The 14,710-nt window shown below is 48.2% G+C and overlaps 1 protein-coding gene across 18 annotated transcripts in view; it reads left to right on the plus strand.

The window, feature by feature from the left end:
• The window catches only part of obsl1a (obscurin like cytoskeletal adaptor 1a), a 297,489-nt gene that overhangs the window by 144,930 nt on the left and 137,849 nt on the right, over positions 1–14,710 (plus strand). For 13 of the 18 annotated variants that reach the window (XM_043694326.1, XM_043694325.1, XM_043694327.1 and 10 more), the window contains 4 exons: positions 3,098–3,367; positions 6,026–6,295; positions 8,299–8,568; positions 13,084–13,353. The exons of 1 other annotated variant lie outside the window; for it this stretch is intronic. In XM_043694326.1, the coding sequence (XP_043550261.1) occupies positions 3,098–3,367; positions 6,026–6,295; positions 8,299–8,568; positions 13,084–13,353 (1,080 nt within the window). The remainder of the gene's footprint in view (positions 1–3,097; positions 3,368–6,025; positions 6,296–8,298; positions 8,569–13,083; positions 13,354–14,710) is intronic. 4 more of the 18 variants (XM_043694341.1, XM_043694333.1, XM_043694331.1 and 1 more) reach the window with 4 other exon arrangements.

The raw sequence follows: 14,710 nt of genomic DNA on the forward strand, positions 1-14,710 counted from the left end.
TGAAGGTGTAGGTCAGAGAGGTTGGTGGAGTGGATAGGTGGAAAGGAAGATAGGCAGGTAGGACAGGTCATGAGGGCAGTGCTGAGCTGGAAGGTTGGAGGTGGGGGAAGGGGAAATGAGGAAACTGGTGAAATCCACATTGATGCCCTGGGGTTGAAGTATTCCGAGTGGAAGATGAGGCGTTCTTCCTCCAGGCTTCGGGTGGTGAGGGAGCGGCGGTGGAGGAGGCCCAGGACCTGCATGTCCTCGGCAAGCTGGGAAGGGAGTTGAAATGTTGGGCCACAGGGCGGTGGGGTTGATTGGTGCAGGTGTCCCGGAGATGTTCCCTAAATTGCTCTGTCTACCCCATCTATCCCTCTCTTGTCAGGTCTGCCCTCAGTCTGTGCTTCTCCAGAGAAAATTACCTTAGTTTGTTCAGCTTGTCCTGAAAGCTCATACCCTCTAATCCAGGTAGCATCCACTTCTCAATGTTCTTGGCATCAAAGGGTGTGGGTTGAAACCAGGAATATGGCATTGAGATCGAGGATCAGCTAAAATTGTATGGAATGACAGAGCAGCCTTGAAGCACTGAATGGCTTACTTCAGCTTAGTTTGACCTTTCCCTCAATTGTGAAGAGTCAAACAATCTCTCATTCCCACTCTTGGATATATCTCAATGAGTGTGGAGCATTCCAAAGGTTTGTCACATCCTGAGAGAAGAAATGTCTCTGGTTCACTGTCTAAAATAGCTGGCTCTTAATCCTGCAATTAGCCCATTGTTGTGGATATATTTTTCACAATTTCACAATAGTGGTCCTAATAGAAGAAGTACATAGGCAAGAGGCTGGAAGAATACAGCAAGCCAGACAGCAGAAGGAGGTGCAGAATTCGAGGTTTCGGGTGTAGCCATTCTTCAGGACAGGCGGTGGGTGTCAGGGAGCTGCATATAAAGGGGGTGGGGGGGGGGGGGGAGGGTGGTGAGGTGGGAATAGGTGAAAACAACTAGAAGGAACAATTTGTTTGGTCAATGGGAGGAATGAGTCCGATTGGTGGCAGGGAGCAGTGGAAGAGATGGGGAGGAGCTGGGAAGGGAGTCGGGGAATGGCAAGGGGAGTTATTTGAAATTGGAGAACTCAACGTTGAGTCCTCTGGGTTGGAGGCTGCCCAGGCAGATGAGGTGTTGTCCCTCCAAATTGCAGTGTAGTTCATTGTGGCAATGTAGGAGACCAGGGATGGTCATGTCAGAAAGGGTGTGGTTCGGGGAATTGAAATGAATGGTGACTAAGAGGTCTGGTTGGCCTCTGCAGGCTTGGCTGCGATGCTCGGCGAACTGTTCCCTAAGTTTACGTTTGGTCTCCCCGATGTAGAGAAGACCACATTGCGATCACCTAAGTTGGAAGAGAGGCAGGTGAACCTCTGTCTCACCTGGAAGGGCTGTTTGGTGCCCTGGATAGAAGTGAGGGGGGTAGTGTACATGCAGGTTTTGCATCCAGTTGCAGGGTTTGGGAATAGTTGGTGGGGAGAGCGGCACAAAACATGTATTGTCAAAGGGAAAGGCAGAGAGGGGAGGGGAAGATGTTCTTGGTGGTGGGGTCCAGTTGGAGTTGGCAGAATGTTTAAGGATGATGTGCTGAATGCGGAGACTGGGAGGTGGTAAGTGAGGACAAGGGGGACTCTGTCTTTATTGCGTTGGGGGGAGTTTAGAGCAGTGGAATGGGGAATGAAGCGGTGTGTCAGAGGGCTATCTGGGTGACAGAGGGAAGGAAAGCACATTGTTCAAAATAGATGGACATCTGGGTTGCTCACGAGTGGAATGTTTCCTTGTCTGAGCAGAGGCAGAGGAATTGGGAGAATGGGATGGAGTTCTTGCAGGATATTGGGTGGGAGGAGGTATAGTCCAGATAGATGTGAGAGCCTTTGGGTTTGTAGTAAAAATCCGTCTGGAGCTTGTCGCCGGAGATGGACCGAGCATCGCAGCCAGGCCCGCAGGGGCCAACCGGACCTCCATCCATTTCAATTCCCCTAACTACTCCCTTTCCGACATGATCATTCTTGGCCTCCTACATTGCTACAATGAACCACACTGCAATTTGGAGGGACACCACCTCATCTTCTGCCTGGGCCGCCTCTATCTAGGAGGACTCAACATTGAGTTCTCCAGTTTCAAGTAACCTCCCTTCCCAGCCCCTCCCCACCCCTTCCACTGCTCCCTGCCACTAACCGGTTTCATTCCTCACATTGACCCTCTGCCTGTCTTCACTTATCCCCACTTCACCACCCTGCCCCCTTTATCTGCAGCTCCCCGTCAACCACCCCCCACCCCGTCCTGAAGAACAATTACACCCAAAATGTCGACTTCTCCATGGCTTGATGCTGCCTGACATGCTGTGTTCTTCCAGCCTCTTGCCTGTTTCTTTTGGATTCCAGCATCTGCATTTATTATATCTCTAACCTAATGGAAGAAGAGCAGAAACAAAATTTTGTGTGTTGAACATTCTTGTCCACACGAACACCATACCAATGTCTCACTGTGCCCAGAGCGTCAGGATCACTATTTCTGTGACACAAACCAAGGAGAGCACTGTGGACAGGGATTCTTCACATTTCAGTCTTTCATTTTTTTATTCTCTGTCCAGGTCTCCAACGTGCTCTCACTGTTTATATTTTGATGTGGAAGTGCCGCTGGTGGACTGGGGTGGACAAAGTTAAAATCACACAACACCAGATTATAGTTCAGCAGGTACTTCCAAATAAACTTGTTTGACTATAATCTGGTATAGTCCATTCCTGAAGAAGGGCTTATGCCCGAAACGTCGATTCTCCTACTCCTTGGATGCTGCCTGACCAGCAACACATTTTCAGCTATAATCTGGTATTGTCTGTTTATGTTTTGCTCTTCCTTACAGTCTCTCCAATTTTCTCTTCTTTTGCCACATTCTTATTCTGTCACTTTTTCTCTTTTATCCTCTTCTCTATTTCACTTTCTCCATTTATATCTTCCACCCACAAATCCTCCAATTGTGCTCTCTGTATCTGTCTGTCTGTCTGTCTCCCTCTCACACACATACACTCACATACTCTTCCTTGTACTCTCTCTCTCTGTTTGTGTTGGATCCAGAGCCTCCGATAAGAATCATCAACAGTTCCTCTCCAGTATTAAATGTACTGACTGGGGATGAAGTTATCCTGTCATGTGAGCTATCACGGCCCAAAGTCGAAGTGAGATGGTTCAAGGACGGGGTGGAGGTGGAGCGAAACGAGAAGTGCACAATGGAAATGGATGGAAGACGCAGAAGGCTGACCATCCACCAGGTTACAATGGGAGACCGAGGGACGTACCTGTGTGACGCAGTCGACGACTTGGCCAAGTTTGACGTGAATGTGTCCGGTGAGTCCTATGTCGAGAGTTTGCCGCTGGAAGAGTGCAGCAGGTCAGGTAACATCTGAGGAACAGGAAAATCGACATTTCAGACATACGTCCTTCAACAGGAATGAGGCTTGTGTTTTGGGGCCGAGAGATAAATGGGAGGGGGTGAGGTTTGGGCGAAGGTAGCTGAGAAAGTGATAGGTGATGAAGATGAGGGAGAAGGTGATAGGTCAGAGAGGAGAGTGATAGGCAGGTCCTGAGGTTGGTGCCCGAGTTGGAGGCTTGGGACTAGGATACTGTTGGGGTGTGGGGGGAATGAGGAAGCTGTTGAAGTCCACATTTATCCCGTGTGGTTGCAGGGCCCCAAGGTGGAATACAAGGCGGCACGGTGGCACAGTGGTTAGCACTGCTGCCTCACAGCGCCAGAGACCCGGGTTCAATTCCCGCCTCAGGTGACTGACTGTGTGGAGTTTGCACGTTCTCCCCGTGTCTGCGTGGGTTTCCTCCGGGTGCTCCGGTTTCCTCCCACATCACAAAAATGTGCAGGGTCAGGTGAATTGGCCACACTAAATTGCCCGTAGTGTTAGGTAAAGGGTAAATGTAGGGGTATGGGTGGGTTTCGCTTCGGCGGGTCGGTGTGGACTTGTTGGCCCGAAGGGCCTGTTTCTACACTGTAATCTAATCTAAGTAAATCTAATCTAAAAATCTAATCTAAGGCATTCTTCCTCCAGGTGTCAGGTGGTAACGGTTTGGCGGTGGAGGAGGCCCAGGACCTGCATGTCCTTGACGGAGTGGGAGGGGGAGCTGAAGTGTTAAGCCATAGGGCAGTGGGGTTGGTGAGTGCTGGTGGGTCCCAGAGATGTTCTCTGAAACGATCCACAATACGGCGTCCCATCTCCCCGATATAGAGGAGACCACACCGGTTGCAATGAATGCAGTAGGTGCCATTGGTAGAGGTGCAGGTAAATTTCTGATGGATGTGGAAGGATCCCTTGAGGCCTTGGACGGAGGTGAGGGGACTGGTGTGGACGCAGGTTTTGCACTTCGTGCAGTGGCAGGGAAAGGTGCCAGGTGTGGGGTGTGAACCTGATGAGGGAGCCGCGGAGGGAATGGTCTTTCCGAAACCTGATAGGGGTGGAGAGGGAAATATATCTTTGGCGTGGGTCCGTTTGGAGGTGGCGCAAGTAGCAGAGGATGATGCAATGTATACGGAGGTTGGTGGGGTGGAAGGTGAGGACCGGGCGGGGTGGGGGTGTTCTATCCTTGTTGCGTTGAGAGGGGTGGGGTTCAAGGGCAGTGGTGCATGAAGTGGAGGAGATGCACTGGAGGGCATCATCAACCATGTGGGAAGGAAGTTGCGATCGTGGAAAAAGGAGGCCATCTTCGACTTTGAGGTGGAATTGGTCATCCTGGGAACAGATGCAGCAGAGCTGGAGGAACTGGGAATAATGGATGACGTTTTTACAGGAGGCAGGGTGGGAGGAAGTGTAGTCTAGGTAGCTGTGGGAGTCGGTGGGCTTGTAGTGGATGTCCGTGGTTAGTCAGTCACCAAAGAATGTGATGGAGAGGTCCAGAAAGGGGAGAGAGGTGTCCGAGATGGTCCAGGTGAATTTGAGGTCGGGGTGGAAGGTGTTGGTAAAGTTGATGAACTGTTCATCCTCCTCATGGGACCTCGTGGTGGTGCCGATGCAGTCATCAATGTAGGTGGTGTGGTGCCAGTGTAACTGCGCAAGATAGACTGTCCCACATATTCAACAAACAGGCAGGCATAGCTTGGTCCCATGTGGGTGCCATGGCTTACCCCTTTGGTTTGGAAGACGTCTAAGGATTGGAAGGAAAAGTTGTTGAGAGTGAGGACCAGTTCAGCCAAGCGGATCAGGGTGTCTGTGGAAGGGTATGGTTGGGACGACGTGAGAGGAAGAAACGGAGAGCTTGGAGACTTTCACCGTGGCGGATCGATGTGTACAGTGACTAGATGTCCATGGTGAAGATGAGGCATTGGGGGCTGGGGACCAACAGCAACCAGTACCTTTCCACCGACATCGTTTCCCCAGACCCCAAAGCCTCATCTTCACCATGCATGTCCAGTTGCTGCACACATTGTTTCACCACAACAAATGTCTCCAAGCAATCTGTTTCTTTTTCTCACGCAGTCCCAACCAGTATCCTTCCACCGACACCCCGATCCGCCTGGTTTCCTACCAGCCCACACCCCACTCCTGGCACCTTTCCCTGCCACCGCAGGAAGTGCAAAACCTGTGCCCACACCAGTCCCCTCATCTCCGTGCAAGGACCCAAAGGATCCATCAACATCTATCAGAAATTTACCTGCACCTCTACCAATGTCATCCACTGCGTCCATTGCACCCGTGTGGTCTCCTTTACATCGGGGAGACAGGGCGCCTTCTTGTGGATTGTTTCAGAGAACATCCCCGGGGCACCAGCACCCACCAACCCCACTGCCCCGTGGCTGAACACTTCAACTCCCCCTCCCACTCTATCAAGGACGTGCAGGTCCTGGGCCTCCTCCACTGCCAAACCGTTACCACCTGACACCTGGAGGAATAACGCCTTATATTCCGCCTCCCCCCCCACCTTAAATTCACCAATTTCCGTCCCTCCCCCTCTCTCTCACTGTCACTCACACACTTTCTCTCTGTCCACTTGCATTGGATCCAGAGCCTCCAGTAAGAATCGTCAACAGTTCGTCTCCGGTGTTGATTGTACTGACCGGGGCTGAGGTTGTCCTGTCATGTGAGCTCACTCAACCCAAGGCTGAGGTGAGATGGTACAAGGACGCGGTTGAGGTGAAGCGGACTGAGAACTGCACGTTGGAGGTGGACGGAAGACGCAGGAGACTGACCATCCACCAGGTTACAGTTGGGGACGGAGGGACATACATGTGTGATGCAGTTGACGACTCAGCCAAGTTTGAAGTGACCGTGTCTGGTGAGTCCTAAGTCAAGCGTCCTAAGTTGATGTTGTTGTTCTCTCTGGGTCGGGACAGGGGATATAGGTGCCATTCAGATTTGTAACAGGAGACACAGAGAACTCCGTTCAGCGACTGAGGGATAGCTTTCATGCCTCACGATGTCATGCCTTGTTGCAGAGATAAAACTACTTTGAAATTGAAAATATCAGTTGATGTTTGTTGTGAGTTGGGGAGACATGCATTTAGTCTTCAATTAGGATACCAGGATAATATCGCAAGGACGAGGGGCAGGAGTAGGACATTTGGCCCCTTGGAACCCTGCCCTGACTTTAAATGAGAACAAGGCTGAACCTTTACCACCAGCCAACCTTCCTGGCCACTTCAGGCGCTTGTGGTGCAGTGCTCGCATCCCTACCTCTAACCTAGCAGACCGAGGTTCTAATTCCAGTTCAGGTATGTCATAACACATTGAAGTCGATTAGTTGGCGTTGTAAATGTATCTATCTCATTCTTAAAAACAAAACAGATTAAGCTCCGATTTGCTACCATTGAGATGACAACAGAATGTCAAACCGTACAACCCAGAAACTGGCCCTTTGGTTCTCGATATTGTGCTGAACATTTCGGCAAATTAAACCAATCCGTTCTTCCTGCCCATGGTCGATATCCATGCATTCCTTCCTTACTCGTGCTTATCTAAAAGCCCCTTAGATGCCCCTCTCATACATGCCTCCACCAGTACCCTGGCAGTGCGTTCCAGGTGTCCACCTTTTTTCGTATGATAGACTTGCCCTCACACAATGCATGGTATCTAGTATTAGATATTTCAACTCTGGGAACGAGAGGCAGACTGTCAGCCATTTGTCTCTGATAATTATGTAAACTTCTATCGGGTCTCCCCTCAGCCTCGGCTGCTCCAGGGAAAACAACCCAAGTTTTTCCTCCTGCTCTTTACAGCTCATGCCTTCTAATCCAAGCGGCGTGCAATTCTAGACGTTTGAGGCATCAAAGGGTATGGGGGGAAAGTGTGAATATCCTATTTTACGAGAGGATCTGCCATAATTGTATGCCATGATGGAGCAGACTTGAAGGGCTGATGGCTTACATTAGTTTCCATGTCTCCCTCAATTATGAATTGCCAAGCAATCTCTCAATCCCAGTTTTGAGTATCAAATGAATGAAGTTCCACTTTCCTCTGGTACGGAGAATTTCAAAGATACATCACCAGCTGAAGGAACAAATGTCTCCTCATCACCATCTGAAATGGCTGGCTCCTTATCCTGTGAATAGACCATTCTTGTGGATGCATTTTTCACAACACCAGTGACCCTAATGGAAGAAGAGTAGGAAAAAACATTGTGTGCCAGAACAAAAGCATTCTTGACCCTCTAAACACCATACCCGTATCTCACTGTCAGCAGTGTGACAGAATCAGTCTTGTATTAACGGGGCGGCACGATGGCTCAGTGGTTAACACTGTAACCTCACACCGCCAGGGATCCGGGTTCGATTCCAGCCTTGGGCAACTGTCTGTGTGGAGTTTGCACGTCTTCCCTGTGTCTGCGTGGGTTTCCTCTGGGTGCTCCGGTTTCCTCCCACAGTCCAAAGATGGATTGGCTATGCTAAATTGCCCAAAGTATTAGGTGCATTCATCAGAGGGAAATGGGTCTGGATGGTTTACTCTCCGGAGGGTCAGTGTGGACTTGTTGGGCCGAAAGCCTGTTTCCACACTGTAGGGAATCTATCTAATCAAACCAAAAAGAGCTCTTTGGACAGGGATTCTTTCTGCTTTTCCCCGCTCTGTCCATGTCGCCAATGCACTCCCACTGTTTATGTTTCCTCCTCCCACTCTCACTAATTTTCTTTTCCTTTCCCTCTTTCTCATTCTATCACACTTTCCCTTTTTTCCTCTTAATTTTACTCTCTCCATTTAAATCTTCCTCCCTCAAATTTACCAATTTCTCTCTCTCTCTCACTGTCACTCACATACTTTCTCTTTCTCCTTTTGTATTGTATCTAGAGCCTCCAGTAAGAATCGTCAACAGTTCGTCTGCGGTGTTGAGTGTACTGACTGGGGCTGAGGTTGTCCTGTCGTGTGAGCTCTCTCAACCCAAGGCCGAGGTGAGATGGTACAAAGATGGGGTTGAGGTGAAGTGGAATGAGAACTGCACGATGGAGGTGGATGGAAGATGCAGGAGACTGACCATTCGCCAGGTTACAGTGGGGGACGGAGGAATATATCTATGTGATGCAGTTGACGACTCGGCCAAGTTTGAAGTGAATGTGTCCGGTGAGTCCTAAGTGAAACCACAATTGAACCATTAACATCATTCCGTCTCGGTCGGGATGGGGCTCCCTGCTGTCATTCAGATTTATAACAGGAGAGACAGAGAACTCCCTTCATGATCTCAGGAATGTATTTTCACACATCCAGATGTCATGTCTGGTTGCAGAACCGAAACTGCCTTGAAATTGAGAAAATCCACCATTGTCTGATGTTTGTAGTGAGTTGAGGAAACAGGCAGTTAGTCTTTAATTAGGATACGAGGATAAGATCTCAAGGAGCAGGAGTAGGACATTTGAACTCTCAAGCCTGCAGTGACTTTCAGATCAATGGTGATTGTGGTCAACCTTCCATTGCTCCTGTGATGCAATGATCGAATTCCTACCTCAGACCTAGAATGTTGTACTCCCAGTTGAATTATGTCATATCACATCGATGCATGATTTGGAGACACCAGTGTTAGACTGGGTGTACAAAGTTAAAAATCACACAACACCAGGTTATAATCCAAAAGTTAAAAATCACACAACACCAGGTTATAATCCAACAGGTTTATTTGGAAGCACTAGCTTTTGCAGCGCTGCTCCTTCATCAGGTCGTTGTGGAAAATAAGATCGTAAGACACAGAATTTATAGCAAAAGTTTACAGTGTGATGTAACTGAAATTATATATTGAAAAAGACTTGGATTATTTGTTAAGTCTCTCATCTTTTTAAAATGACCATGTTGGTTTCAGTTCTTTCATATATAAATCACAAAACTTTTCTTAGAAGTTACATTCTCAAGTGAACTTTAACAATTGGTGTCATGTCGGCCCAGATAATGTATTGAAGGCGTTAGCTTCCTCTGTGAGGCTGACTGTGCCACAGTGGTCAGACTGATTCTAATCTAAAAAATGGATTTACAGAAGCTTACATAGATTCATGCAATTTTTGAGCAAAGTAAAATGTAATTCTGCAGGCACAAATTCACCCCACAAACATATATATGTGTGTGTGTGTGTGTGTGGGGGGGGGGGGGGCAGGGCAGGGGGCATTGAGTGTCTGTGAGAGGGTGCTTGTATGTGTGAGTGTAAAGGGGTTTAAGTCTGTGAGCGGGAGTGTGTGTGTGTGTCCGTCCGTCCATCTGTCTGTGTATAGTGAAATGGGGTCACCTGTAGTGTGACATGAACCCAAGCCCATTGTTGCGGCCATCCCCTTGGGTACCGAACTTGGCAATGCATCTATGCAGGTTGATTAAAATTGCTGTTTCAGTGATAGTGGGTCAGAATCTTGCATGTATCTTTTTTAAAAATGAGATAGGTACATTTAGAATATGGAACGGTCCGGTACAGGAACCCGCCCTTGGCCCACAATGTTGTGCTATATGGGTCCATATCCCTTCATTCCTTCCTTATGCATGTGCTTATCTGAAAGCATTGAAACACCCCTGTCATATCTGACCCACTACTATCCTTGCCAACGAGTTCCAAGCATTTAAAACTATGTGTAAAAAACACTTGCTCCTAACATCTCCTTTCAACTTGTCCCCTCTTATTAAATGCATGCTCTCAAGTATTAGACATTTCAGGTCTTGGAAAAGTATTATGACTGTCATCCCTATCTATGCCTCTCATAATCTTATTTACTTCTGTCAGGTCTGCCTTTAGATTGTGCTCCTCCAGAGAAAACAACCCTCATTTGTCCAGCTTGTCCATATCCTCTTAATCCAGGTGGTATCCACTTCTCCATGTTCTAGGCATCAAACAGCGTGGGGTGAAAGCGGAAACATGACATTGAGAGAGGCTTAGCTAAAATTGTATGGAATGACAGTGTAGCCTTGAAGCACTGAATGTCTTTCTTCAGCTCTTAGTTTGACATTTCCCTCAATTGTGAAGAGTCAAACAATCTCTCAATCCCACTCCTGAATTAACCTCAATGAGTGTGGATCCACATTCCTGTAGTACGGAGAATTCCAAAAGTTTGTCACGCCCTGAGGAAAGAAATGTCTTCGGATCACTGTCTAAAATAGCCGGTTCTTAATCCTGCAATTAGCCTGTTGTTGAAGATATATTTTTCACAATATCAGTGATCCGAATAGAAGAAGAAATAAACCAGCAGGAGGCTGGAAGCACACAGCTTCCAGGCAGTGTCAGGAGGCGGAGAAGTCGATGTTTCAGGTGTAACCATTCTTCAGAACTGGGGGGTTGGTGGTGAGGAGCTGCAGATGAAAGGTGGGGGATGGGGGTGGAGGTGGTGGCGGCGGGGGCAGGGTGGTGAAGTGGGGATAGGTGAAGACAGAGCGTACAATCTGTTTGGTCAATAGGAGGAATGAATCCAGTTGGTGACAGGGAGCAGTGGAATGGATGGGGAGGGGCTGGGAAGGGAGTTGAAGAATGGGAAGGGAGGTTATTTGAAATTGGAGAACTCAACATTGAGTTCTCTGGGTTGGAGGCTGCCCAGGTGGAAGATGAGGTGTTGTTCCTCCAATTTGAGGTGTAATTCGTTGTGGCAATGGGGGAGGCCAAAAATGGTCATGTTGGAAAGGGAGTGGTTAGGGGAATTGAAATAGGCGGTGACTGGGAGATCCGGTCCACTCCTGCAGGTCCGGCTGTGATACTCAATCAAACGTTCCCTAATTTTACATCCTATCTCCCTGATGTAGGGAAGACCACTTTGGGAGCACCTGATGCAGTAAACTAGGTTGGAAGAGAAGTAGGTGAACCTCTTTCTCACTGGGAAGGGGTATTTGGTGCCCTGGATGGAGGTGAGGGGATTAGTGTACTGGCAGGTTTTGCATCTTTTCCGGTTGCAGGGCAAGGTAGCTGGGGGTTTGGGGGTGCATTCAGTACAGAGACCAGTGCAAACCAAGGGAATGTCCTTGTGGAAGCCAGGGAGGCTGGGGGCGTGGGGAGGGGAAGATATTCTTATTGGTGCGGTCTGGTTGGAGTTGATGAAAGTGTTTAAGGATGATGCGTTGGACGCGTAGACTGGGGTGGGTAGATGAGGACGGGGGGTCTCTGCCTTTATTATGTTGGGGGTTGAGTTTAGAGAAGTAGAACGGGGATTGGAAGTGGTGCTGCAGAGGGCTGTCTGGATGACAGAGGAGGAAAAGCACGTTGTTCAAAATAGGTGAACATCTGGAATGCTCGTGAGTAAAATGTCTCCTTGTCCAAGCAGATGCAGCGGAGGCGGAGGAATTGGGCAAATGGGATGGAATTCTTGCAGGATACTGGGTGGGAGGAGATATAGTCCAGGTAGTTATTGTACTCTGTAGGTTTGTAGAAAAAGTCCGTCTGGAGACCGTCGCTGGAGATGGACCGAGCATTGTAGCCAGGCCCACAGGGGCCAACTGGACCTCCCAGTCACCGCCCATTTCAATTCCCCTAACCACTCCTTTTCTGACATGACCATCCTTGGCCTCCTAAATTGCCACAATGAACCACTTGACAATTTAGAGGGACAAACCTCATCTCATGCCTGGGCAGCCTCCAACCTAGAGGATTCAACATTGAGTTCTCCAATTTCAAATAGCCTCCCTTCCCATCCCCCGATTCCATTTCCAGCCCCTTCCCATCCCTTCCACTGATTCCTCACACCAACTGGATTCAGTCCTCATTGACCAACCTGGTCATATCCTGTACCTGTCTTTACCTATCCCCACTTCACCACCCTGCTCCAGCCACCTCCTTTATCTGCAGCTCCCCCACAACTACACCCATTCCTGGAAGACAGTCAGACCAGAAATGTTGACTTCACCTCCTGATGATGCCTGGATGGCTGTGTCCTTCCAGCATCCTACCTATTTCTTTTGGACTCCAGCATCTGCAGTTATTTTGTCTCTAACCTAATGGAAGGAGAGCAGAAACAAACTTAGTGTGTCAAAACAAGAGCATTCTTGTACATCTGAACACCATATCAATATCTCACCCTGCCCAGAGTGACAGTGTCACTATTTCTGTAACACAAACCAAGGAGACCACTGTGACAGGGATTCTTCACATTTCACTCTTTCATTTTTTTTCCTCTCTGTCAAAGTCTCCAACACACTCTCCCTGTTTATATTTGATGTGGAAGTGGCAATGTTGGATTGGGGTGGACAAAGTTAAAAATCACAAAACACCAGACTATAGTTCAACAGGTTCTTCGAAATAAACCTGTTGGACTATAACTTAGTGTTGTGTGTTTATGTTTCACCGGTCTTTGTCTCTTCCTCACAATCTCTCTAATTTTCTCTTCTTATTCTGTCACTTTTTCTCTTTTGTCTTTTTTATTTAACTGTCTCCACTTATGGCTTCCACCTGCAAATCCTCTTCCTCTCTCTCTCTCTCTCTCTCTCTCTCTAACACACACTCTCACACTCTTCCTTTCTCTCTCTCACACACACTCACACACTCTTCCTCTCTCTCTCTGTCTCTCTCTCTTTCCCACTCACACACTCTCATACTCTTGCTCTCTCTCTCTCACTCTCACTCTCTCACTCACACTCACATACTCTTGCTCACACTCTCTCTCTCTCTCTCTTTGTCTTTGTTGGATCCAGAGCCTCCAATAAGAATCGTCAACAGTTCCTCTCCGATATTGAATGTACTGACTGGGGACGAGGTTGTCCTGTCATGTGAGCTGTCATGGCCGAAGGCAAAAGTGAGATGGTTCCATGACGGGGTGGAGGTGGTGCAGAACGAGAAGTGTACAATAGAAATGGATGGAAGATGCAGAAGGTTGACCATCCACCGGGTTACACTGGGAGACCGAGGGACGTACTTGTGTGACGCAGTTGACGACTTGGCCAAGTTTGAATTGAGTGTTTCTGGTGAGTCCTATGTCTAGCCACACTTGAACCATTGCGATTGTTCCCTCTGGGTCGGAACAGGGGGGCACTACTGTCATTCAGATTTACACCAGGAGACACAGAGAACTCCATTCAACAACTGAGGGATGGGGTTTCATGCACCCAGATGTCATGCCTTGTTGCAGAGTGAGAAACACCTTGGAATTGAGAAAATCAGTCATTGCTTGTTGTTTGTTGTGAGTTGGGAAGACGGGTAGTTAGTCTTTAATTAGGATATCAGGATAAGATCGAAAGGATAAGCGGCAGGAGTAGGACATCTGACCCCTCGAAACGCAATTGACGACTCGGCCAAATTTGAAGTGAATGTGTCCAGTGAGTCCTATGTCAAGCCACACTCGAACCATTGATGTTGTTCCCTCTGGATTGGGCTGCGGGCACTGATGTCATTCAGAGTTATAACAGGAAACATAGAGAACTGAGGGACTGAGGGATGGATTTTCATGCCCCCAGATGTCATGCCTTGTTGAAGAGTGAAAACCACCTTGGTTTTCAGTGGTTGCCAGTTTGTTGTGAGTTGGGCAAATAGGCAGTTAGCCATTAATTGGAATACCAGGATAAGGTCGCAAAGAAAAGGGTCAGGAATAGGATCTTTAACCCCCTCGAACCCTCCCTGACTTTCAGTGAGAGCGTGGCTGAACCTTTGCCACTAGCCAACCTTCCTGGCCACGTGCTGTTCTTGTGGTTCAGTGGCAGCATTTCGACCTCTGACCTCGAAGACCTAGGTTCTAATTCCAGTTCGGGTATGTCATAACACATCGAAGCAGATTGATTGACGTTGTAAATGTATCTATTATCTCATTCTTAAAAACAAAACACACCAGGCTCTGATTTGCTACCATTGAAATGACAACAGAACATCGAATAGTACAGCACAAGAACTGGCCCTTGGTTCTCTATGTTGTACTGAACATTTCGCCACATTAAACTAAACCCTTCTTCCTGCCCAAGGTCCATATCCATCCATTCCTTATTCATGTGTTTATCTAAAAATTCCTTAAATGCCCTATTGTACTTGACTCCCCCACTACCCCTTGCAGCGTGTTCCAGGGATCTACCATTCTCTGTGTAAAAGACTTGCCCTCACATCTCCTTTGAACATACACCCTCTCTTGTTAAATGCACAGGATACAGTGTTAGACATTTCAACTCTGGGATGAAGATTCAGATTCTGGATTAGTAGTGCTGGAAGAGCACAGCAGTTCAGGCAGCATCCAAGGAGCAGCGAAATCGACATTTCGGGCAAAAGCCCTTCATCAGGAATAAAGGCAGAGAGCCTGAAGCGTGGAGAGATAAGCTAGAGGAGGGTGGGGGTGGGGAG

The sequence above is a fragment of the Chiloscyllium plagiosum genome, chromosome 7 (genome assembly GCF_004010195.1).
Source record: "Chiloscyllium plagiosum isolate BGI_BamShark_2017 chromosome 7, ASM401019v2, whole genome shotgun sequence".
Taxonomy (NCBI): Eukaryota; Metazoa; Chordata; class Chondrichthyes; order Orectolobiformes; family Hemiscylliidae; genus Chiloscyllium; species Chiloscyllium plagiosum.